A 27,693-nucleotide genomic window follows, 5' to 3' on the forward strand; every position below is an offset into this window, starting at 1 on the left:
GATGACGTGATGTTCGTAGTGCTGTTCATGTATATAGGTGAAAGTTACCGTTTACCATCAGGTGCGCCGCTTGTTTCCCATTTCCATTACATAAAAAAATTACCTGCATTGAGAAAGGGACAAAATGCCTTATTGTTAGAACTCGTGACAATACGTTTGAAGATAAGCAGTAAGTTAATTTTAAATTTTTGTATATATAAGTGTAATTTACAGCAAAGATTAGACTGATTTTCCTTTCCTCTAAATTTAATTAATCAAGTTCAATAAATAAGATCTATACAACTCAGCCAAGGTCTGACATTATAAGTGCCAAATGACGGCTGTATGAGCTTAGACTCTTTGCCGTTACTATAAAGATAAAAAAAAGTGTCAATGAATGTCAACTGTGTAAGTGACGGTTGTACGTAATAGAAGTTTTTGCTTTGTTTGTACTTTTTCTTTCATTTTAAATTATTGCTTTAATATCTGCTTTTTATTTAGAAAATATTTTTTACGTAGGTGGAAAGCATGTACTAAAGATTTTTAATGTAATCACAACGGAGGCTCATACCGGTTCAGCAAGATGACTTCCATCATCAAGGTACACTGTATCTCCGGTGCTGGAGATGAGTCCCCACCATGCTACGTTCTGCAAATTGACGAATTCAAGTTCCTTCTAGATTGCGGTTGGGACGAAAAGTTTGATATGAACTTTATAGGAGAATTGAAAAGGTAACATTTTTAGGTTATGTTGTTGTTAGTAGATTTGTTTTATTTATTTATTCTTTATAGCACAATTAGCGATTAAAGTTGTACAATTGACAAATAATAATTAATACCGTATTGCATTCTGCACCAATTAACCATTGAGTAAATAATAATAACTCAGGACAAATCACACAACACCATCTAGACCTAAGGAGAACTTGTATAACACAAGCTCTGCTTGGGTACTAGACAACTCCATTTATGTTTTTGTAAATACATGCCTATTATACTTAGAAAACACCCAGACCAATACAAGCAATGATACTTATAAATACAAATGTTTTGCACTATGAAAAGAAACAAACCCAATAGCTGGCTATTGGAAATAAAGTGATGTGCTAAACTGCTACATAATTTGATAATTGAGGCAGTCCAATACAGAAATTATTTTATGGGCACTGATGACAAAAGTAAAAATTTATGTTTATGTTACATATGTAAATTAGTTGTCGAAAAGAATTTAGGTAAATATAATAAAATAAAGGAATTGATATAAATATACTGACATAATATTAAAAAACTTTGTACTCAAATATAGATACTATTAATGTAGATAATACCTTGTTATATGGATAGATCAAATCAAATCAGACTATCTTTAATCATGTAGGTCTATTACAGACTCTTATAATATGTCAAAAACTACCATCAGTATAGATAAGTACATATCTGTTTTAAAACTAATATTCAAAACATAAATTTATATTGACAGTGGCCAAAGAAATGTTATATTAATCACTTACTTTTATATATGTATTTTTTTTATTCCAGGCATGTAAACTCCATAGACGCAGTACTACTCTCTCACTCCGATCCCCTACATCTTGGGGCACTGCCATATGCAGTTGGAAAACTTGGGCTGAATTGCCCAATATATGCCACATTACCGATTTACAAAATGGGCCAAATGTTCATGTATGATTTATATCAGGCACACAGAAATGTGTCCGACTTTGATCTATTCACATTGGATGATGTTGATGCTGCATTTGATAGGATAACACAGTTGAAATACAACCAGAGTATAGATATGAAAGGTAAATAATTGTCATAGTAATTTTTGTAGAACAAAATGAGACAATAGTCATCTCATTTTATTCTTAATTTAAAATTTACTAACTATATTTTTATATTACTTTTATTTTCTGAAGAATTGTATAGTACTGTTTTTTAATTAATGTCTCATTTTGTTCTCATTTTTACATTTTGTAACTTAATTTTTTTTTTCTTTTATTAATGTTTCATTTTGTTCTTATTTTAAAATTTAGTAACTTTATTTTTTTCTGGAAAGTAATATAGTATAGTTATTTTATGAATATTTTAGCTACATGACATGTAAAATATTCATTCTTTCATTCTTCATTTATTTGAAGATTAATGATTATACATATTATACATTATCAGCCTACAATTGGGTATTTCTGTCTCCACAAGATATTAATATATAAGAATTAAGAAGAATATTAGCATACTATGTGGTTATATTATTTAATTGATAATGGTACACCCACATCCACTAATGGTTTATGCTGGCGGGCTGCGAATCAATTTATCACAATGGTTTATATAGCAGTGTTATATATCAATTTTACTGTATCATTCTCCTGACAAACCTGATATTCTAATCTTTTGTGATAAAATATCTTTCATTCTCCATTTCTACATAAAATCTTATTTTTGTTTAAAGGTAAAGGTCTAGGTGTTCGTATCACACCACTGCCAGCGGGCCACTCCCTTGGTGGCACAGTATGGCGCATAGCAGCACCAGGAGAGGAAGACATTGTATATGCACCAGACTTCAACCACAAGAAAGAAAGGCATCTCAATGGCTGTGAAATCGAGAAGTTAATGAGACCATCACTGTTATTATTAGGTGCAATGAATGCGGATTATGTCCAGCAGAGGAGAAGACTAAGAGATGAAAAGCTAATGAGTAAGTGTTATTTTTATAAACATTTTTTTTATTAGAAAGAAAGAGAGAAGAAGTTTATGGTCAATTAATAACATGGAATTATAAAAAATCAAATTACAATAAAACTATAATAATATTTTTAAGTTGGTTATATAGCACACACACTCATTATGGATACTATAGTTTATGGTATATATAATTGCATAATAAGATTGTAGGTAGTATTGACATTTCTCTCAAATTTAAATAGTTTCCCCTTTGGGAGAAGGGTATCTTTCCAGCCTTCTTTAGCCACTATTTAAAAGAATTTCAATTCACAATATTCGAAATTTCGCCTCGACACGATTTTAGAATTTACAATTAATTTAATCAATTCTCTAGCATGTACTCATGCACAAGCCTGGATTTTATTTATTAAAAAAATAGCAATCTGCATAGTACTAAATCATTCATCAGAAATTTAAATCTGTTTTCTACACTGGTTTAAAATAGTTACTAATTCCTAGCGACAATCCTCACAACACTCCGTGGTGGTGGCTGCGTTCTTGTCTGCACGGATACAGCTGGCCGTGTGCTAGAATTGGCGCACATGTTGGACCAGCTGTGGAGGAACAAGGACTCGGGGCTGGTTGCCTACTCATTGCTACTGCTGTCTAACGTCAGCTATAATGTTGTTGAATTTGCTAAATCACAGGTAATTATTTTATAAATAAGATGATATTATTAATATTATAAACATTATAGTTTGTGAGTATGGATGGATGTTTTACTCTTTTACGCAAAAACTACTTAACGGATTTGATGAATATGTACAGTAGTATAACTTATACATCAGAATAACATGTACTTTATAATATATTTTAATATGTATGTTATATTAATATGTGAAGCAAAGACTTTGTACACCTATTTACATTGTACCTTTAGATTTGCGCGTACGTGGAGTATGAAATGTCGCACATTTACAATTTATATATAAAGAGAGTGCAGATTGCTAATATATTTATTTTATCATCCATAAAAACAAAATACATTAATTTAATAAATAAACAACACACACAGTACCATGTATTTGACACACAAGGGTATATAAATGCTCTTTTGTTTATTGACTGTGCGATTGCCAGTAACCCTACAGTACCTATTTACCCAGTACCTACAAATAGAAGTATAGTCTTTGAAAATAGAACCTTAATAATGTTCAAACTTAAAATAAAAATAAAATACTAATTTTCCACTGCTGGACATGGCTGGAGATCAATGTTACCACACTTACCAAAATGCTTTACTTCCGATGTCGCGGATTCGATTCCTCATATAGTGCAAACCTTTCTGTGATTGTTGTATCGGTCTGGGTGTGTGAATTTCACCATTCTACTGCCCACTAGAAACTAAAATACCATCCTGATCATCTGGACCGTGCGTGCTCCTCCACCATGCGTTCCGAAACCTCTATCCCACACAAAACCATATTGTAGATTGACTTTCCAGCAACAGTATTTCGTTACCTTTAAGAATCGAGCATATTTCTTCTTAAAGGCCGACAACGCACTTGCAATTACCCTGTTATTGCAGGTACTCATGAGCGGCGGTAATAGCTTACTATTTATGTTTTATCACTTTATATATTTTTAAAGAATTATTATTGAACATTACAGATAGAATGGATGAGTGACAAACTGACGCGTGCGTTCGAAGGTGCCCGCAGCAACCCGTTTGCACTACGCCACCTCCAACTGTGTCATTCAGTAGCTGAGGTAGTCAGGACACCAGGCCCCAAGGTGGTGCTAGCATCCTTCCCTGACTTAGAAACTGGTTTCGCCAGAGATCTATTCCTTCAATGGGCTCCGCATCCGTCTAACTCGATTGTTTTAACAGCACGGTAAGTATGTATATGTCTTTATTTATAGCGGGGTTTTTTGAAGTATTCTAATACTGTTGGCCACAGCTGGCTTTATAGGTTCACAGAACGTTAGGGGGAGAGTGCAGATGGCAATCCAAACTCGTAGAAAGACTTATAAAGCAGCTGAATGCCTTTCATTTTTTTTAAAAAAAGTATTAAAAGTAAGAAAATAGTCTTCCCTCAAATAAACCTCATCCGTCTACAGCCGCCAAGCATCTTCTTCTTTGTAAGCTGTTTTCCAGTTGTAGGGTGCAGATTAGGCAGTAAAATTACAGGATAAGAGGCATGACATCTTATTCCTCTGGATGTCAATGCATGAGTCACAAGACAATGTGATGTCTCTTGTGCTATTAATGTATATAGGCGTAGCTTATCGCTTACCATCAGTTTCATTGTCATTCCAATTATATAAGTGTCGTCAACGTAGACGTGACTTCATCGCCGGCACAGTTATTTCAGGCATCCATAGGCTACGGTAAATGTTTACCATCAAATAGGTTAAAAAGAGATCTGCACTTTCCGTACGAATACTGATATCCCCACTAATGATACGGGTTAGACGCTATAAACGAAGCCACCATGCTAAAATATGCTAAACTCTTGACAATACGAGAAGCCTGTGAGCAACAGTGGTATAATAATGTACTATTATTATGATGAGCCATTTGCTTGTTTGCCATCATTGTAGTCTAAAAAGAAATAAAGTCACATTCGGAAATTCCCAGAACGTCCCCTGGCACACTGGCTCGGGATCTGGCGGAGAATGGCGGAGACCGCATACTGGAGCTGCCCGTGCGGCGGCGGCTGAGGCTCGAGGGTGCCGAGCTGGAGGACTACCTACAGCATCAGAGGCTCAAGATCAACAATTCTATAAAGTAAACTTCCTACTTATACTTCTCTCCTTACTTGACGTCCTAAAATCTATACTTTTTTATTTAAATTGGGTGTTACGTAGTGTTGTCATGTTCGTAGTGCTATTATTGTATATATTACTAGCTGTGCCCGCCACTTAGTATATGTGGAATAGTAACCTTAACCGAATAAAATAAAATATTGAATAATGTAACCTAAAAAACGCAGCTTCAAAAATGACGAATCTCCATACAAACTTTAATTAACATTTTTACAAACCTTAAATGTGATGTATATTTCCAATAAATAACCTAAAAAATGCAAAACTATAGTCGACTTCGCCCATAGGCAAATGAACAACACTGGGGGTGGTTCACCCCATCAGTATGCCTGGGTAATGAGCAGACGGTCGAGGCCCGGACCCAGAGGATGACTAGTTCAAGTCCACTGTGTGTGCAGGGAGGAGACGGCGGGGCTGTCGTCGGACTCTGACTCGGAGGGCGAGCTGGAGATGTGGGTGGTAACAGGCCGCCACGACATCCCGGCGCGCGGCGCGGCGCGGCCCTCCGGGTGCTTCAAGGCCAATAAGCGGCACCACGCCATGTACCCGTTCCACGAGGAGCGCACGCGCACCGACGACTACGGCGAGATCATCAAGGTAACGACACTCGCGGCTGACTAGGGCCCTCACTGGACACTGCAAGCTGAATAAGCACATGGCGAAATTAGGCCTTATCTTAACATCAATCTACAGATTTTGCCAAGCAGAAGAGGAAACGCCACTACACATTTATGTGGTTGTAGCCCTCTCATGCATAAACGAAATATCTCATTGGGAAAGTATACACTATATCCTGAGGAGATAAAAACCATCATTCCTAAGAATATCCTCCAATTCTTGTCACCCACGGGTCTAGGTAGCGAACTTTGAATAAGGGCGAGCACAATAGATCTATACAGGTCTTGGCACCTGAAAATAGCCCAAACTACACTCGAGCCTGGGCCCATAATGTAGCTCTAACCCATTCAATTGTGGAATGAATTACCTGCCGACATTTTCTCTAGACACTACAGCATGGGGTTTTTCACGAAGGGTATATTAAGATTTAAGCCTTGACGACGACGCTTTGTGAAACTTTACTTTGTAAGCAGTTAAGGGTGAGATAGGACAGTGACTTTACAGGATAAAAGGCATCTTAGGCCTCCGGAGTATCAACTCATAAGTGGTGTCTGATGTTCGTAGTGCTATTCATATATAAAGGCTTCCATTTACCATCATGCGGCCTTCTGACAACCAATTTACAATTACATAAAAAATGTACATATATAAATTATTTTCAGCCTGAAGACTACAGATTGGCTGAAATAGTGGACGCTGAAGGAGAAATTCGCGATGTACCACCCGCACCGCCACCGAAAATCGAACCTGACGGTATGTCCAATTAATATTTAGATTGAACTAGTTGTTTATACAATCTATCTTCACTCCAAATTTCATTAAAATCTATTCAGCCGTTTATTCTGAATATTTAAAAAAAACAATCAGAGAGACCACCCTGGATTCCACTTGGACCAGCATTGCTTACTGTTGACATAGTTGGTTTTTGCCGTGCATATTTTCAAATATACCCAGAGAAATCTGGACATGTCAAGGGCAGTCAATGTTTACGCTTGTGTATGTATTTAAAAAGTATTTCAGTTGTCTAGTGAGTCTTAATATTATCAACATCATTGTTACGTCCGGATGTATTATTTTTGTATTTACAGAATAAAATTATTTAAGTATTTGTTATTCTCTGCTTAGATTGGAACTAGATAGCGAACTTTTTACTATAGGATGGTATTTTAAGTAAGGAGTGGTATAAATCCTTACTTAAAATACCATCCTATATTGAGAATATTCTCAAGTACACCTCCACGCGGTCCGTTCTAAAAAGCGTCGTGGTTGTTTTTGGTCAATTCGTCACGATGAGACTGCTCACTAATCTGATTACTATCCTCCGCTAGTATGTCTTTAAATTATTTGTTATATTTATGAGGACTAGATGTAATTAACTACTATCGAATGCAATATTTGACCTACATGATCCAATAAATTAGATAAATGAACGTGATCCACAGAGGAGATGATCGAGATCCCGAGCAAGTGCGTGACGACCATGCGGCAGGTGCACGTGAAGGCGAACATCCAGTACATCGAGCTGGAGGGGCGCTGCGACGGCGAGTCGCTGCTGCGGGTGGTGGCGCAGGCCAAGCCGCGCCGCGTGCTCGGACTGCGGGCCGGGCCCGCCGCGCTCGCCACGCTGCGGTCAGTTGTACTACTGTCAGGTGGACATAAACATCCAGTACGTCGAGCTGGAGGCGCGGTGCGACAGCGAGTCAGTTGCCTAATACGTGTAGTCTAACTTCAAGGGTTTCAAGCGTCCATAGGCTACGATAACCGTCGAAAAACGATACCATCAAGGTGTATTGTTGTAGTAAAAAAAAATAGTAACCACGATTTCTCTTCATAAACAATGGACTATATTTTCTTTGGTTCTAACGATTAACAGCAGTAACAGCGAATGTCGACGGCAATAATGACAGTTTATTGTCAATAGATTGTCCGACGAAAAGAAAATACATAATGTTGGAAAACAATTTATAAAATACATTTCATGTAGAAAATTAACCGATATTTTTTTATTTTGTTACAGAAAACACTGTGAAGCTGAAGGCATAGAAAAAATATTCATTCCCAAATGTGGAGAAACCATAGACGCGACCACAGAGTCTCATATATACCAGGTATCAATTTTATTTTACTGGAATAGTGAACCAGCGGAGTGTTTAGTGTTCACTTGTTTTGTTATTTAGTCTTGTTATATATCCTAATATATTAGCTCTTATCTTTATAATATCGGCTCGTTAGCTGAATATCGTAACTCCCCCTCCGTTAAATATTTCTTGAATATTACCCTTCTTACGCCTCTCGCACCGTATGCTACACGGGTCTAGCCGTGGCCGAACCGAGGCCGTCAAATATAATTATTATATTGAAATAAATTTATATTTTTACTATTTGTTCGTGAGGTAAAAGTGTTCTAAATAAGTTTATTTCAAGGTACATTTATATATAAACGCGAAAGTTTGTAAGTATAGATCTTTCACTCAAAAATTACTGAACGGATTTTGATGAAACTTGTAATATGATATAATATAACTTATGCATCAGAATAACACATACCCTATATTTTATATTAAAATTTATTGCGGGTGAAACCACGGGCACAGCTAGTTATATTATACTAGCTGAACCGCACAACTTCGTCTACATCACATCCACTTGACATATATCATTATAGTTTACATAATATCTTTTAAAATTACAGCCTATGCGTATAAGCTATATTACTGTAAAGTTTCATCATAATCCGTTCAGTAGTTTTTGCGTGAAAGAGTAACAGACATCCATCCATAGTCACAAACTTTCGCGTTTATAACATAAATAAGAGTGTTGTAAATTTTTAATTTTAATCTTTATTGATAATTTAAATGAAGAGCTTTAATCATTATCATTAGCCAACTTCAGTCCACTGCTGAACATAGGCCTTTCTCAAGGCACGCCACTGGGTACGATCTTCAGCCCTTCTTTTCCAGTTATTTACCCGCAACTCAGTTGTGAGATCGATTGAGATTAAAATTTTAAATAAATTTACATTTTTATTATTTTTGTTCGTGTGCTCAAAATAAGTTTATTTCGATATACATTAGTCATATATGTTTGTGGTATTTGCAGGTGAAGTTGACCGACAGTCTGCTGTCGCAGCTGTCGTGGCGGTCGGCCGGGGACGCCGAGCTCGCCTGGGTGGCGGCCACGCTCGCACCACGCGCTCGCTCACGGGAGACGGCGCCGGGTGATGGTACGTGTTATTTTATTCTTAAGTTAATTATATAAGATAATTAACACGTTGAAGATCGCATTGAAAAATCTTATTTCTCACATAGGGACTGGGTTTTTGTTTTTGTTAATTTGGTATATTATTTTTTAAATATGTTCGTAGTGTACAATAATTCGAGGTAGACATTATTTAACTCCTAGTTTAATTTCAATTAAAGTGCCCACAGGTGATCTTCCTGTCCTATGTCCGTGTGCACCAGTCTTTGCCAGTCAGGGCATGCAGTCTTTAACGTGTTAAATAAAGGATGAATTAAATGTACGTGGACTATGTAACTGTTCTATTACGGCCTCGGAAGTCTAGCGGTTTAACACACCGCTTATATTTACGGTACAAACGTTTATATTTATGAGTATGAGTGTATTGGTCTTGTTGTCTATGTTTATACATAGACAACAATTATAATATTTGTATTCATAAGTATGATTGTTTGTATCGGTCTGGGTGTTTTCTATCTATAATATGTATGTATTTACGAAAAAATCGATGTTTTTGTATCAGTTATCTAGTACCCACAACACAAGATTTTACTAGCTTAATTTGGGTCTAGGTGGCGCTGTGTGAATTATCCTGAGATTATTATTATTATTTGTATCGGTCTGAGTGGTTTTATGTATAGTATGTATATATATGTATTTACAATATAAATATAACAGTTGCCTAGGTAACAGCTCTCTGCTTAGCTTGAAACTAGATAACGCTGTGTGAATAATATTTAACAATATTATATTTTTTATTTTATTTATTTTACACAAAAACATACATAATATAAAGTGGGTAAAAGTATAACATAAAAATACATAATAAAAAAAATGTTCTGAGATATTATTATTAAATATTGCAGAGGAGTCTAGTATGGAGGTGTCGATGTCCCTGGAGCCGTGTGCGGGCAGTGCGCACGCAGCGTCGTTCGTGAACAGCGTGCGTCTGTCGGAGCTGCGTGCGGCGGTGGCGCGGCTCGGACTCGCCGCTGAGTTCGTGGGCGGCGCGCTCGAGTGCTGCAACGGCACGCTCGCCATACGCAGGGTAACACACCATACACAATACTGTAACCTCGTGTAACTAGGGGTCAACCTATTTCAGCCGACAAGCTATAATGGCAGTTTATTGTCAAGCAAATACTTAAAAGTGTATCACGAAGGCCTAGATGATGATTGCATGACAATAAGCTTAGCGGTTGACACCGAGGTGTCTTATAACTTATACTCGTGAACGGGTGCTGCTTCTAGGGACTGGTCTGCTCTGATAACTATGATTCATTTATTTTGTTACTCAATTGACTATTTATTTATCTATGTCAATTATGTCTACGTGACAGTTTGTATTCATATAAAATTCTGAAAAATGTAACTCGGAACATTTATTCAAAAGAGCAACACGCGAGTTTATTCCGCATTCTTCTTCTGATGAGTCTACGTGCTGAATTAGTGGTAGAATAAAAAATATGACAATTCAAATTGCTTATATTAATAATTTCTATTTCTGGAATGGCATCGCGTGAATGGTACCACAGATATGACATTATAACGTGATATTCGTAGTGCTGTACAAATATATAAAGGTGACCGCTTACCATTAGGTGGGTTGTCAGCTTGTGACCTCCATTTACATTTGACAGTCGGTTAAAATGATTGTTTCTTTCACAGTTGGAGAACGGCCGTGTGGCGCTAGAAGGCGTGCTCTCAGAAGAATATTACAAAGTCAGGGAGCTGTTGTACGACCAGTTTGCTATAGTTTAACCATTTAAATGGACTGATTGTAAATATTAAATAATGTTTTGTAATAAAATATGAATATTGATAACCTCAAGTATTATTTAGCTATTTAATACTTATTCTAATGCCGGCAAATTTGAATCAATTTTATCTGTTTAAATTCTTTAAATAGAAATTTATTTTGATTCTAAATTCCACAGATTATAAATATAAAATATTAATATTTCTGTTAATTGGTATTTATCTTTGAAATTCTATTAGTTGCTTCACTGTTTCTAATTGTTTATAATATTGATTTAAAGTAATAAAATATAAAAGTTGTCAGTAAAAAACTTCATAGGACATTTTATAATGCATTTTCAAACAGTGTGTTTTGTTTGTAGGCAATAAAGAGTTATAGTTATTAGTAAGTACCCTAATTAGTTTGTTAATTTAGATGAATGTTATCCAAGCAAAGTTTCGGCGTCAACTATACAAGAATACAAAAAATAAAAGTACAATTATTACCGTTTTATAATTTATTTCACATAGTACCAGGATCAGGTCACAATTAATAACAGTATATAAAGAAAAAGGTACGAATTCATTAAATACAAATAAGACACGGGCACGGGTAAGGATTTTGGACTCCTACTCCTTGATCTGAGATTACGCTAATATAAAAACAATATTTACACGTTCCAGTCCATTTTTATACTTAACTAAGTTTCGGATCTCAACTCTGGCAGATCGCGTGCGATGTTGCATGCCCCGGCGACGTGTTGTATATGTAATGTTCTATAAGAGACTGTCAAGAAATTTATACACACTGAGCAAAGAAACACTATGTTTAGCAGTTGGCACTTATAAGAACGTAAGCTAAATTAAATCTAGCTATCTAGCACTAGCATGCGTTAAACTAAAATAATACTTGTACTATTTCATATTAAAACTATTTTGCTGAGTGGCTCATATTCGCTTATGACCTCGAAATCTTCAAAAATTAATTTACAAACAATTTCTTGCAAATATGAAATTCAAAAAAAAATTATGCACGATTTCATATAAAAATTATTTTTTCTACATACACGCGCCTCGGAATTAATGAAAGGCAATGTTGCCAAAAACAGACTACATTACTTTTTTCTTTTTATTTTTTTATTATTTTAACTCCCTTTTCTTTGATGTTTTTCTGTGATGCTAAAAATATACTATAGAGTCTGAACGTGTCTTCTATATTAGTATTTATAAAGTCCTAATTCACACAATGTAAATATGTCCATTCATATCGCAGGTGCATATCTCCTACAAAAACATATCTTAACAACACACCGCAGCGAAATGCAACTGCACGCAATCCGCCTCGAGAATAAGGGTTTAATTACACGATCAACAGATGACTAACTACATTGCTTAAACAACTACCAATAGTAATGAGATTGCGTAACTCTCGAGCTCTACCGTGTACACAATTCCATTTATATTCATAGCTTTGTAACCAACGTGTACAGTAGGTACAGTTGGTGAACTGTGGACCGTGTAAGTACACCCTAAGCTATGGCTTAAACAACAGCAGATCGTACCTAGCTGCCTCTGTATCTGCTATAGTCAGAATTCTCAATTTTGCATGCATCAATAATTAATTCTGCTTTATGAATCGTTGCAGATAAATTATGCATACAAAACTAGTCTTTTTTTAATTACATCACATGTATTTCATATATTTTTGATCTCCCTTTTCTTATTCCAGCTGTTCATATTTATAGGATTCACTGTATATGTAATAAAAAAAATAAGTAAAATAAATAAAATAATATTAAATATTTTAGATATTCATCTTATTAAATATTTTAAATAATAAAAGACGTTAGTATCGAAATTAGCCAGCAAAACAATTAAAATAACAACAAACTTTATGTTCATACATACAGAGTTGGTAATGTATTTAATTTTGCTAATTAATAATACATTTAAATACTTTCACGGTTCTAATGACACTTTCATACTCTAAATGTGACGTAATTCATAAATAAAATTGTCTTGATTGTATAAACAAATTTGTTACCCTTCATATAGCTTAAAATCTGACCATATTCATATTTATATGTAACAACGTATTACGTATTTTAACCCAATTTTAGATTTGTAAATCGATAAATGTCAATAGCTATACTGTATTATATATATATTATTCCGTGGTTGTTTGAGCCACAGCTGTCCCGCCATAACTAAGTAATCGCAGACCAACAACGTCGAATAGAATAAACTTAACATCTACATGTGGCACATCTCTTATCTGTCTACAGCGTTCACACGTCAAGAACACCACAGCATACGGAAAAAACTATTAAAAACTATAAATAAAGTAAATATTCTTAACATAAGAATTACTACAACAAAACTTTTAATTCACTGGAATAACATCGTCACTTACGTCATTTTCCCTCACTCACAAAGAATTCTACAAATGGTTTGTAAGCTCAACATTTACTTAATTTTGTAAATATATCATTTGATGATATTAATATTCATTATTTCCGCTATACAATGTTATATATTCTGATATATTGTGATTGGTAACAGGTATTGAGGTATTTATTACTGTTCCACGACACATATATATATTATATCAATCTACATAACTTTTTTTTATATACAGAATATATTTAAATGTTCATATTAACAATATTGTACATTAGGCTGGCAACACTCCAAAATATATATATAATTTTCAATGTATAAATATAATTACATCAGTGGAACAGCTCAACGAATTATCCCATAATATAATGACAACCTTTTAAATAAATCCTCTTCCATTAACAATCTGTTGTAATACACGTACAAATTATAATAAGGTATTATAGGGACTGTTTATACTACAGCCGAAATGAGAATTATTATATATTGAATACAAATAAAATGTATAATATATATTTCAAATATATAATAGCCATTATTTACATCATATCACAGTTTAGAATTGACAAATAAAAATTTTAATGGGCCGTTTTCGGTTTAAAATTTTTAACAATTTACATAAATATCTTAAGTTTTTTATTACTACCATTTAGGTTTTAATAGTGAACGCATATCATTATTTCTATGCGCAACCTTTCTATAGGAAGCCATTTCGAAATTAAATCCTATTTAATGTCAAAATTAGCAAATCCACTGTGTGATCTATCAATAATAGAATATGAATTTGCAATTCTAATCGCATAAAACTCTAACACAGTATAAACAGTTCCTATTGTCGCTAATTAACGTTTAAAACAAAATTAGAAATAAAACAACATTTTTTTATGATAAATGCGCCGAATACGGCCCCCGCATTCACCGTATTTACATTGTACAGTCGGGGAAAGTGGCAATTCACGATATGCGCTCCAATTCAATAAAAGCTACACTACACATCACTATCTACACAAATAAATAAATGTGTGTCTGTTTGTAATTTCAAATTAACAACTTTTCACTAAAGGCTTATGGAAGTATATACAGACCTTATATAAACCAAAAAAAATATTAATTGCAAATTTTAGTCTGTCTGTCTGTTTTTGTTAATCTCTGAAACGGCTGGACCAATTTTAACGGGACTTCCACTTGCAGAAATTTTATTTATTTAAATATAGAAAAAAAATAAGGTTATACGCGAAAAGTCGCGGGGAAATAAACTTACGGTAGTAATACATAAAAATAATAGTGACATTAATAAATTATATCATTAACATCATCATCTTAACAATTGCAACAAAGTGACACAACAAATAAATCTATTACAACTAGGTTTTTCTTTTATAGGCCCGAATTTGTAATATTAAACTGTATTTTTAATTAACCCCACCAGTGTTCTAACTAACTCTACTATAAAATAAAAACAGTTACCAGTAACTATGTTTGGAAAACAACTGCCGGTCTACTCTGGAAACTGAAGCCGATCCAATTTAATCGTGTCATTTATAATCATAATAATCCAGGCCAATTTACATAGCGCCATGTAATCCCAAGCTAAGTCGAACTTGTAGAAAAAATTATATCAGTTGTCTAGTACTATACAACTGTCTAGTACTCATAAGATTGCTATATAACTGATATATATAAATATTTTTTTGTAAGTACATACATAATATACATAGTAAACACTCAGACCGATACAAACATTCTCATAAATACAAATGTTTGCATTGTGCGAGGAATCGAACCCGCAACCATCGGAAAAGCGAAGGTGCTAAACCGCTAGACCACCGTTGAATTGGCCACATATTAATTCCTTATTTTATACTTAATTATTGTACTAACTGATATTATTTAGTTTACGTTTCAAATGATTGATGCAATACTGATTTGGATTGAAATGGATCTTGAAATTAGACACCAAAGTAGACCTGCTGATTAACCATCCAGTATGTGCAGTCTAACTTGTTAGTGTGAATTGAACAGCTGACCATTCCCACGACCGTACTAATCTCAAACCATACCGCACAGTAAAACTAGATATATTTTTTTAATAATATACAAAAATAGTAACGAGTTTGTACTACATATGTCCATTGTTTTGTACATTAATGGCGCGGGGACGCGACTATTTCTATTACGTAAACGTTACTGTAGTCTCGTGTAGTTCTGTGACTAGTTGGCAGATCTTCGCTCTTTAGTTCGTTGGATAAAATACTATAGAAATCTTAATTATACAGAACAATATATATACCATATCGGCTCTGAATCATGAACTAAAAGAACGAAGAACTTTACAAGAGAGTCACGAACTAATACTCAAGATTAGTTTACATAATGACATAAGCCGCTGCACTGATCGCCTGCCACTCACAGCCATAAAAATAGTCCGGTTAAATACACATTCACACAACTTAAGAACGCGGAAACATTAAATGCAGACTAATATGGCAAATGATACTCATTTAATGTGATATGTTGCATTTGTGATGGTGATAAAGTCGCGACCCGGCGCCCGGGTTATATAGTCACATATTCGCTCACTCAAATCCGCGTGTTACACTAACTCCGCTCACTCAGTTCCGCGTATTACATTAATTCAGCTCACTCAGTTCCGCGTGTTACACTAATTTTGCTCACTCAATTCGTCTGGATGCATTTAGGCCTACCGCAGACTGGCTTCGAGCATCTCTATGAATAGCTTGTTCATGGGAGCGCGACGGTCGCGGTGTACGGCCGACCAGAAGCGGCGGACGGCTACGTCGGCGTGCCGCAGCGCTGGCAACACTAACAGCAGCTGCTGCAGCGCTGCATTCGCGTTGTACGGCCTGTTGTAACATGTTCATATTATTTATTCAAGTTTCAAGATTCTATATTTGTAAAACATGCGTGATTAGATAAACTGATGTTATATTGTGAACGATAAAATATATCACTTCATATAAGGAGTATCTGCGGTTTTATGCTACCTTATTGTTTCAAACATTTGAAAAATCTATGATAACTTTCACAAGTTCTTCAGGAAATCACGAAATAAAAAATATTTATATATCAGAGTTATTTTTAAGAAACTATTGTTTATATCAACAGCTTCTTAAAAATAACTCTGATATATAAATAGGCATATGTCGACAATTGTTTTTCAATGTAAACATGTTTCGAGATGTTTGTGTAAACGAGTGTAATACGTCACTTTATAACACTGCAGTAACCGATTATGATAAAATTTCATAATTTGATGATTTGACAGGGAAATAGTAGTATTTCCCCGTCAAATCCATATAACATAAAATATTGCGGGTTGGAAAGCACGAAAGTTATAACAATCAAGCATGGTATATATACCTGAGCACGGAGACCGCGTCGTTTAGCGCGGCGAGGATCGAATCCCGGAACCTGCGCAGCGCGGCGTGCTCGTCGATGCGCGCCTCCGAGTTGGCGAGCGCCAGCGCCTTCAGCAGGTAGCACTCCTCGCGCATCGCGGTCGCGCTCTCCAGCCGCTTCGTCACGCCGGCCACCTGTTTAATTCCAGCATTCTATATATTACAATATACTAAAAGTTACCGGCAACTACACTCGTTTTCTTAGAGATAATAATAACAACTCTGTATTGTGCATAAAACTTAATATAAATATGTTAACAAAAGCTGGATCTATCGCTCACAGCAATTTCTTATAGACAACATGAGATAAATATAATAATAATACTATCTCAAGGACAATTCACACCGTCATATAGTCCCGAGTTAAGCAGAGCTTATGTTATGGATGCTAGACAAATGATAGAAAATCCAGGTACATTTTTTTGTAAATACATATTTAATATATTATACATAGAAAATATGGTAAACACACTGGACATAAGGTCCTTCCTTGTGATAAAATCGGTCTTCGTTAAGAACCATTCTGCCGTTAAAAATGTTTCAGCTATAGAAAGCGTCATTATTTGCGAATAACAATAATAAACAAAAATAAAGACTCCTACAATAACTTACTTGCAAAAAAACCTATAATAAAATACAACATGTAACCTCAAAGAATAAATTAGATCTGAAACTCTCCTATAACATAATAGTTAGTAGGTAGTCGAACCTGTGCGAAAAGGTTATGGGCCCCGATGTCCCTCGCCTGCTGTTCGTCGAGCGTGAGATCTGAAGCGAAGCGCAGTCGTAGCGGACCACCACCGGACATGGAACGATATGCCAGCATCAAGCTCAGCATCTCCGCCCACGTACTTTGTAACAGGCGCATCTGGAAACATTTTTTTTAATAAATTGCCATTGACTGATATTATGTGATATATATAAATATAATAGCTTTTAATTGGATAACTAGAATTAAGTTTTTTTATTTTTATTAAATAAATAAATAAGATTTCTAAATTAAAAGTAGCTTAAATTATCCCTACATTAGCTACCTGCGAGTAAAACCCCGTCAAAGACAGTCCAGCCATTTCAGAAATTAGCAACAACAAACAGACAAGATTCTTTAAAAAATAATTTTGTTATATTAATTCCGTATATACTTCCATAGGCGTTTAGCGAAAAAGTGTTAATTTGAAATTACAAACAGACACTTTAATTTGATTAATTTGTATATATTTATTTTCAAAATATAGATTGTAAGTCATGAAGTGGCTTTCATGTATATAGGCCACAGTTATCACTTTGATGGATGACCTTTACTATTATTTGGCTATTAGAGTTGTAACATAAATCCGGTTAATCGAATGTCTGATTAATAGGACATCCACACAACTATACTACTACTAAACAATTTAATGAGCAGCATATAACGCACCTGATCGTTAAGCTGTAAGTCAGTGAAGCCCGGTATCTGCTTGGCCCATCCTATGACTCCCACCAGCTCCCTATCGTAGAGGTCCGCCAGCAACGCGAGGGTCCTGGCGTTGGTCTCTGTGACGCCGGCCGGCGGCGGTGAACAACTCATCAGCTCTGGCTCGTACGAGGTGAGAGCCTCTAATACCTGAAAATACAATTTATTATAAACTTAGTTTCTAAATATGCACCATTAAATATGAGAGGATTGTTAGGAATAAGAACTAGCCTCTTAGCCTCTTGCAGGTGGTAGGGGATTATTAGTAATGAAGATCCTATTGCTAGCAATGTACCATGTCAGGTTGTTCTCTAGGCTTCCGGCTTTAAGGCGGCCAGGAAGCCCTATCAAAAGACACCGCAACACCCCTTAATATAAAATAAACGACGTATAGATATAAGTGTATGATGTCTGATGATCGTCGCGACCGTAAAATTAAGTGTCGTCTATGTTGAATAACAGCAAGATCTTGTCTGATAATAAGATATAATTTCACCTCATGATAAAAAATAAACAATGTAGGTGTACCTTGATGTCGTCGAGGTGAGGTCTGGGCGCGTGGTGCGCGGCGTCTGGCGGGCGGCGGTACTTCTGTCGTCCGCCGCGAACTCGGTCCAGGCGCACGCCCTCACGCAGCATCCCCATACGCAGACACTTGCGAAACCGGCACGCCTGGCACGCCTTCCGCCGCCGCTTGTTAATCTCGCACTCGTTCGACGCCGGGCACGTGTATTCTATGTTGCCCTGCATAAAACATATTAACTACTATTAAGTTTTTACGCTATGCCAATATCATTACAATATATCAGTATTCTCTATATTGTCCTACACATTACTTATTCACAACTCTTAGGTTTTCATAATAATAACTAGCTGATCCGGCGAACTCCATTTCAGAATTATAAATTAGCAGCGAACAAAAAAATAAACAAACATAAGACATGCGAAAACATTTACTGCTTTTTAATATTACAATACAATATATTTTATATATTTTTTTGCAGTATCTAAATAAACTAACATAACAGCGACAATTTCCGACAAGCGAATACGCGATATATATATGCAAAATTGATCCCGCTGCCCCATAACGGCAATTAACGTTCCTACGAGTCCATCTATTCCGTCCCTACCACGTCTAACACAAACACACGACACAGTCCTCGCAGGCGAAGACAACGACTTTAACCACACCATCCAACACAACCACCCGTATGAGCGCTCGGGCGATCCCCACCGGCTACCCTAGTCGCTCCTCCAATCAATCATCCATCCAATTCAAACAGGGATTGAAATTAAAACAGCCAAGCCGAAGTTCGAAACTCTAGAGGTGCCCTCAGCATAAAGTCATATATGTCGGGCAGAAGTTGGCCTTCAACCGCTCTATACGTCCTCCAGCGGATTTGGAGTGCCATCTGCACTGGTCCCTTATCGTTCGTGAAGCTGTAAAGGCCAGCTATAGCTTTAAAATAGTTCGAAAAACTGTAATTTCACTGCCATATCACTCTTTAATCCGAAACAGGTAATGAACACAGAAAACAAGCATCAATAAGTTATCGAAGCATATCGTAGCGATTTATATGAACGATGTGACATTTCGCGATAATGCATACCTAAATGTATTGTTTTCATTCCGGATTCCATTACGTAATATAGAAAACCAATGGTTATTTCATTTTGATTCCGTGTTTAAAGAGAAGCCGAGCTTTATAACTGTAGTCTTACTTTGTCTATTATATAAACTAGTATTATAAAGTGCAAATAATTGAATTTTTGTTTCTGATATACAATGTTTTGACAACTAGGGCAGCTACGCTCCTATGGGTCGTAGGGTTATATTCTTTAGCCTACGGCCTTCCTCGATAAATAGGCTATTCAACACTAAAACACTTTTCAAAATCAAATCACTAGTAAATTACCTTGAACATACAAACTTTAGAACTTAACCTCTTTATAAGATTAGTATAAAAGTAACTAAAAAATACTTCACTGTAGTTAAATATTTTTCACCTATAGAACATTAAGTTATATTAATAGCGATTAAACCTGGCCTCACATTGTTAGGTTTGTTCGGACGTTTCTCTTACGCAACTACAGTTCAATTGGCGTGTTAGGTCCTACGCCCCGCCCTCTTTGGAAATGCGCCAATCGGAATAGGGCCGCATATGACAATCCGACTGAACCAAATAATGTAAGCCCAGATTAACATAGGAATATAGTGCCCCGCCAACGTAAACCGTTAGCGAAGGCCGGCGCATCATATCATTATCATCAATAACAAAAAAATTTTGCATAAATATATAGGGCTATCTCACGCTGAAGAATAACCCAAAAGATAGACTCCATTACCAAATTATCTAACGCATTAGACAGAGATGGCAAACCACAATTAATTACTGACCTGTATCGTCCTTTTGAAGAATGCTTTGCACGCCTCGCAGCTGGCAACACCGTAGTGGAACCCTGAAGCGACATCCCCGCAGACGAGGCACACGCGCCTGTGGGTGTCATCGTCTCTGGTCCCGGTGGCCGCTGCAACCGTGGTGGACGAGCAGTGCTGCTGTTCTGGACTGTTGTTCCCTACTATAGCCCCGTCCCCGGGGGAGACGCAATATTTCACTTCCTCTTTCGGTTCGAGATCCAGCTGTGAATAGAAGAACCATAACTCTATTTAGAAACTAGCTGTTAACCACGACTTCGTCTGCGAGAAATATTTTTATTAATTTAAATAAATAAAACTCCAAAATAAAAGTAGCCTAAGTTACTTCTTATAACATTAGCTATCTGAGTGAGAGTCAGTGAAACTCTTGTCAAAATCTGTCCCTAGCCATATGAGAGATTAGCAAGATCAAACAGTCAGACAGATGCACCTAACCTATAAGACATTTACGACTCACCATCAGGTGGACCGTCAGCTAGTTCATTCTAATTATATAAAAAAATGACACAACAGTAAGTAATATTAATAAATATGTCTTGTAATTAAATCATAACAATATTAATTAATATATAATTTTAGAAATATCTCTGCGACATTTATTTAGGTATTGCAGATATGAGAATAAATTAAAAAGTTTCCTTAAACAATTTAATCATTAACTTCTACACATATAACAAACTTTGTACGTCACAAGATTAATCTCTTATTTAGAATCGACAAGTGAGCAAGTAAGTGGTAACTGTCGCCTATATGTTATCATGACTCTTGAGTTGCCATTCCGGTGGACTACGATGGCATGCCTCTTGTCATGTGATTTCTTTTCAAACTACTCTAATGCTGTTGGCCGCAACGGCCTTACAGCTTTTACTGGCCTTTACTCCAAACCTACAGAAGGACTTCTGGAGCGGCTGAACGCCACCTTCTGCCAGACGGATTCGATTTTTGTCTGAGGGCACCGCTAGAGGTTCGAACCTCGGCTCAGGCTGTCGTAATTTCGATCCGTTTGGATTGGATAGGGGATCGATCGGAGGGGTATGTTATTTGACATCCTTATATCATCCTTCAACCGATACAGAGATTACAAAGAAAGCAGTTTGCCTTAAAATAGGTAGACAGATGAACCTACGCAGACGACTTTGCAGTCTACCTCAGTATCTTGTTTGCAATAAAATTATACCTCTTAAGACTTTATTGACTATATTATTTAGTCAGCCTAGGTAGTCTAGCGGTTTAGTACACCGCCTTACTTTCCATGATCGCGGGTTCGATTCCTAACACGGCGCAAACATTTGTATTCATCAGTATGTATGTTTATATTCTGGGTGTTTTCTTTATATATTATGTATGTATTACCAAACCAAGCACTGCTTACTGAGAAGATCGAAAGGAAATCGATGTATCAAAATTACAAGCTGAATAACGCGTCGTGCGATATTATTATAATTTATGCTATTCACAGATCAAATGTCACGATACGCACTAAAAACAAAAAAATAATAAAGAAAAATAAGAGCCGCGGGGTTCAATGTCAAAATATGTTCCGCTTGATAAAAAGCGGATAAAGAGCGGAGACCAACGTGATATAATATCGGACGGTAAATGACTTGTTATATTAAAAAAAAAACTTAAAACTTACCAGCATTTATTATACCTAGTGGTCGAAATTAGACTATAATTCATTTAACATTCAGTAAGACTATAGACAAATAATATTAAAGACAATATTAAGCTATTCTCAATTTGACCACAGACTATAACAATAAACAAAAGAGTACAGAATGTGTGTCAAATACCTGTTAAAGTAGGTAATGTTTTTTTTATTGATTTTATGTATTTTTATGCGTAATTTAAAAAAAAAATTGCCTTCTGCACTCTTTCTCTATTAGATAACTCCTATAACCTATAACTCTTAGGAAAAACTTAGGCAACTACCTAGGTTAGTACTTTTATTTGAGAAATTTGATATACTTTAATAAAAAAAAGTTAAAATCAATGCGGACGAAGTCGCGTAACAAATAGTTACTAATAACCCCAAGGTTCTTTGTGTTCATTGTATTGGGACCAAATGTCCCTAATATCAGTATTGGGTACAAATAAGTAGGACCTTACTAATACTACTACATTCGTGACAATACTAACCTCGGACGGTTGCATGATCTGCAGTGGCCGGTGCAGCGGCTGCGTGTGTGTGGGCTGGGGCTCCGGCGTGGGGTACTGCGGCGGGGGCTCCGCCTCTTGCTTCACACGTCGCAGCATCGGCTCACCACTCACAGCAGACATCATTTGCACCTGGAACAACTGACGCCCATTAAAGTTTTGTATGCAGACTTTTATAAATGTTGAACAAATATAGACGCAAGCAATCTACATATATACTGCTAGTATTTAAAACTCTGCTATTGAATTTAAAAATGAATCTGTATTGTTGTAAACTTTACGGTAAAAATACAAGCTCATTTAAAAACAGCTGAGTTTCTTGTCAATTCTTAGCTCAAAAGCACTCCGAACTGACGGTAGATTTGATATATCATAAGAGTCTGCAATAGACCTACTTGAATACAGGTATTTTGATTTGATTTGATTAGTATTCCTTTGTTTTACTAACAAAAAATTATAGGGACGCCCATGGTCCCAAAACATATGTTATAGTCCTGAAACTTGAAACCATCGTGGTTGTATTCCTGTGGAATCAGTCATGATGGACCAATTGACTTGACTTGAATTAAGATGAGCATGCGCTCATGTTATCCCCACAAGTATACCGTTAGCGCAGCCGAAGGAACCATACTATATGCATACCTAAAATGATTGTAATATATATATTAACGTAAAAGTGCGATGGCTTATGAATACACAAAATAAACCTAACTTCACGCTTTGTTTCTTATGGGGTATACAGAGAGACCGAGAATACGATTAGGTCATACACCTATCTGGGTGGTTATTAATATAAATAACATTAAAACTAACGCTTATACTATAATTTTGTAGTAACATCTTCAAAAATATCACTGATTATCACTGTCTGGGACGCAACACTATTTACTAACGTCTCAGCACTGATGACGAATGGACGAGCCACAGTCAGGCACAGATTATAAAAATATGCGGCGATTCTCAACATGTTTTCAATATACACGAAAACAGCGCATCGAAATCCGTCGGATGAAAAAAACAAAACAATCTATCTACGATATGATATGTAAAAAGTTTCAAGGATACCGCTAGCGAGTTCATTCTCCTTTTGACATTGGCTGCTGTTATTGATAATAAGCGGATGACGTAAGCAGGCGTAAGTCTGTAATGCACTACACTCATTATGCACCGTTTAATGTCTGTCCGGTTCATAACGCAATATCCGATCTTAGGATTAAATCGAAATTTTAAGTGTCACACGTGACCTACCTCAACATAGTTATAGTTACACTTAAATAATGTAGGTCATGAGTCATGAGTATTTTTTTTACTTTTTGCAGTTTCGTGTGTATTTTTTTGATGATGTAGATTAGAACGGGCGACTGCCTGCTCTAATCTAGGCGTCATTAATGGATGGAAGAATAAGGATTAAGTCAGGAGGCTATCTAATGATCTTTTTTATATAATTTATTTCTTTGAAGCGGGACTTCACCGACTCAATTCTGAAAGTATATTGAAGCGAAAATTCATTAATTATTAAAAAAAAATGGATCCATTGTGATTTTGACATATACTTTATTTTATTGTTCATCCCATATCTTACATGCTATATGCGCAGAGATACCCATGCCTACTTAGTGCGTCATCACGCGGAAAATATATTATTAAAAAATATATATTGTAAAATTTATTATTGGCCATTAATAATAATAGGAGGCTCTTGCCAGATGTTAACACAGTAACAGTTGCGTGTAAAATGGGTCACCAGCATACAAGGTCAGCAGACAACGTGGCCTCACGCTGACACCTACCACGACTTCCAAAACAATATCAAGACACAATGACGTGGGTTACAGGCAGATTACTTTATCAGTAATTTCAATTTTAATTCCATAATAATGTTTTAATGATTCCTATTCTGATGACGGTCTCTGTGGTATAGCGGTTTAGCAAGCCGTCTTGCTTCCGATGATCGCGGGTTCGATTCCAAATATTTTTTTTCATGAGTATGATTGTTTGTATTGGTCTGGGTGTTTTTTATGTATAACTTATATGTATTTACAAAAAATATCTATGTATTTAAATAAGTTGTCCAGTACCCACAACATAAGCTCTGCTTGGCTTGGGACTAGATGGTGTTGTGTGAATTGTCCTGAATATTACAGTGTTATTCATTATATATTTTTATGTAACTGACGGCCTCCGGTAGCCACGACTGAAGCAGCAGTAACAGTCTTTCTTGAGGACTAAATATAGTGTCCAAAAAAAGACCAACCTCTTGCCTGTAATTACACTACCGCATCTTAACTATTAAAACAAAACACTACTTACTAAAGCAAACTGTTAAGTGCCAGAAATAGATGACACAGACGACTTTGTACAAAGTCTATTCGATAAAATATACAAAACTAGATGATTCCGCGGCATCGCCCACGCGAACTCAATAATCTCCTGTTCCCGTGGGAATTTCAGGAAATCCTTTCATGGTGAACGCCTACGTAACGTTATTGTCAGTTCTTACGACATCCCGGGGGTGAAAATGCTATTATTTCTTTGTGATATTGTAAAATTTAGAGTTATTACATTATCTAAATTATATTTTTAAATTATTTTATAAAAGTATACATTATAAATACTGCAATGTACGACGAGTTACATCAATTTATATCCACTAGCGACCCATCCCGGTACATTAAAATCTTCTCATTTCTTGGCTTGTTCTATACTATAACACGCATATATTATTGTTGTATAAATATGTAGTAAAACTATTTATGACTGAAAAATGTATTTAGTGGTAAGATGGTAGAGAGTGAAGTGACATAATAAATTAAATATAATAGAAAAAACCTTTAAATATATTACAATTATACATATAAACCTTTCCTCTTGAATCTTTCTATCTATTGCTAAAACATTTCGTAGTTTAAAAGATCTAAGCGAATAGACAACGGAAGACCATGAAATATATAATTAGATCTACCAAAACAATATTACAGAGTATTGGAATATGTAACTTAATTTATTTACAAATACTTCTCAGGGACTTGATTATGTTATATAATATAATTGCATGAAAATTCCATTTGGAAGATATTGAGATTGACAACTTTGGCATTGAGCATGACCAATCTGTCAATTTTAATTTAGATCTACAATTGTCAAAATTGTATATGAATTGTATTATCAATTTATTTACATAACCTAATTGTACAACTAAAAACCTAAAATTAAAAAGCTATATAATATAATGACTAAAATTGTCAAATGTATGAAACATTGCAACATGTAAAATCGCATTTATCTATCCGATACAAATAAAAAGATTTTTATCTCCATTTCGTCGAACATGCTGTTAATTTTTTTTATTCTTAATTACACAATAAAAAGTGTACAAAATACATATGGCATTGTCTATTTAGCAGTTTGTATTAACACAAAATCTTGATAAATTAATAATGAACCGCAATTTTAAAGAGCAACAAGAACCTGTTCGTTCTCCTTGCGATCTTGCTTTCCAAATGAGCTGTAGAACAAAAAAAATATATAACTATTCAAATGTGCTTTAAACGTATTAAGTTTATTTATTTGAATAAAAATTATTTCTAATTCTAAAAGAAACAAATTTTTTAACAGAGGCAGTCTATGAACAAAGTCAGCAAGGTTACCAATGTCTCATGTATTCAACAAAATTTGTAAAGCAAGCACTCCTCTAGAAGAATCTTCGAAGAATCTTCTGTACACATAAATTCTTCGCCGATCGATATTACGCGATTTATATAATCAGTTGTAAAATGTCATATGTAATAATGTTTATTTTTAGAGTTATCATATCAAACGAGCGAGTCTAACATAATTTCATTTGATTCAAGTTCAATAATTACCAATTAATAATATGTAAAATTAAACAGTATCATAATTACAATTACTTTAGACTTAGTATGTTAGGAGAAAATCTTAACATTTTCCAAAAATATAGTTAATGAACATTCTCAAATACATAGGTATACTTCTTCTGTAAGTTTCATCTAATGCGTCCTAAAGAACCGATTTCTGATCATTATCTTAATTTATATAATTCCTCGGTATGTCTGTTCTTCCGGTTATAAAGATTATAAGGTTGAACTCCACGTGGTTTCATCTGAAAACTATGTAATATCTTAGTAAATTTGCCAAGATAGGCTATCTGACATGTTCATCTTATCATCCTCCATTAGCCTTCGCTAATGCATCCATTCTTTGAAGCTTGCCTAAAGGGACTCTTTTTAATAATATATTTTAGTTTTGAGTATTATATTATATAAGATTTTTAGTTTTAGGTTAATAGCACTAATATATAAATAATTAAGTCATGTATGAAATTACAAAAGTTATTAAAAAATGTTTATTGTTTGGTACCACAATGAATTAATGGTAGCGATAATGTCGTAGTAAAAAGAAACATTTTGTAACCGATAGTGTAGATTACTTACTGTGCCTCAACGGTTTGATATATAATAGGTACTATTTGTAATCGGGTCGGTGACCGAGTGCCCGTAGTCTCACCTTCGTAGATAAACGTTGTAGGTAGTACAACGTTAATTCGACTAGCGAACGGCCCGCCGCGGGCCACGCAACAATGACTGGCTTGAGGCAGGCCCGAAACTCTTAGCTGCTCGTTCGTGTAAGGGCGATCACATATGAACCGATTCTTGGCCGGCTGAACAAATACTATATCTTCTTTAGAACATACTCTTTCCGTCCTAATTAGATAGACATAGTTAACTAAAAACATATTA

The 27,693-nt window shown here is 35.5% G+C and overlaps 2 protein-coding genes across 7 annotated transcripts in view; one reads left to right on the forward strand and one right to left on the reverse strand.

The window, feature by feature from the left end:
• The first annotated feature begins 380 nt into the window (after nucleotides 1-380).
• Nucleotides 381-11,155, forward strand: LOC131851715 (probable cleavage and polyadenylation specificity factor subunit 2). Of its 2 annotated transcripts, XM_059202251.1 has the most exons (14): nucleotides 381-424; nucleotides 499-711; nucleotides 1,519-1,784; nucleotides 2,435-2,680; nucleotides 3,166-3,353; nucleotides 4,318-4,541; nucleotides 5,288-5,437; nucleotides 5,874-6,072; nucleotides 6,756-6,846; nucleotides 7,536-7,722; nucleotides 8,111-8,201; nucleotides 9,193-9,316; nucleotides 10,197-10,378; nucleotides 10,999-11,155. In XM_059202251.1, exons 2-14 carry the CDS (start codon nucleotides 563-565, stop codon nucleotides 11,089-11,091), a joined length of 2,190 nt encoding a protein of 729 aa, XP_059058234.1. In that variant the 5' UTR covers nucleotides 381-424; nucleotides 499-562; the 3' UTR covers nucleotides 11,092-11,155. The 2 variants fall into 2 exon arrangements, with proteins under 2 accessions (XP_059058234.1, XP_059058233.1); XM_059202250.1 differs by having other exon boundaries at nucleotides 407-711.
• A 4,144-nt stretch (nucleotides 11,156-15,299) lies between these two features.
• LOC131851699 (steroid hormone receptor ERR1) overlaps nucleotides 15,300-27,693 on the reverse strand; it is a 41,757-nt gene continuing 29,363 nt past the window's right edge. For 3 of the 5 annotated variants that reach the window (XM_059202222.1, XM_059202221.1, XM_059202219.1), the window contains 7 exons: nucleotides 22,919-23,068; nucleotides 20,741-20,983; nucleotides 18,868-19,083; nucleotides 18,304-18,489; nucleotides 17,596-17,754; nucleotides 16,849-17,021; nucleotides 15,300-16,331 (listed from right to left, as the gene is read on the reverse strand). In XM_059202222.1, the coding sequence (XP_059058205.1) occupies nucleotides 16,169-16,331; nucleotides 16,849-17,021; nucleotides 17,596-17,754; nucleotides 18,304-18,489; nucleotides 18,868-19,083; nucleotides 20,741-20,983; nucleotides 22,919-23,062 (1,284 nt within the window). In that variant the 5' untranslated portion in view covers nucleotides 23,063-23,068 and the 3' untranslated portion in view covers nucleotides 15,300-16,168. Of the gene's footprint in view, nucleotides 16,332-16,848; nucleotides 17,022-17,595; nucleotides 17,755-18,303; nucleotides 18,490-18,867; nucleotides 19,084-20,740; nucleotides 20,984-22,918; nucleotides 23,078-27,693 lie in introns of all 5 variants that reach the window. The other 2 variants (XM_059202223.1, XM_059202220.1) reach the window with 1 other exon arrangement.

The sequence above is a fragment of the Achroia grisella genome, unplaced genomic scaffold, assembly GCF_030625045.1.
Source record: "Achroia grisella isolate CSIRO2021 unplaced genomic scaffold, CSIRO_AGI_Agris_v1 utg807, whole genome shotgun sequence".
Taxonomy (NCBI): domain Eukaryota; kingdom Metazoa; phylum Arthropoda; class Insecta; order Lepidoptera; family Pyralidae; genus Achroia; species Achroia grisella.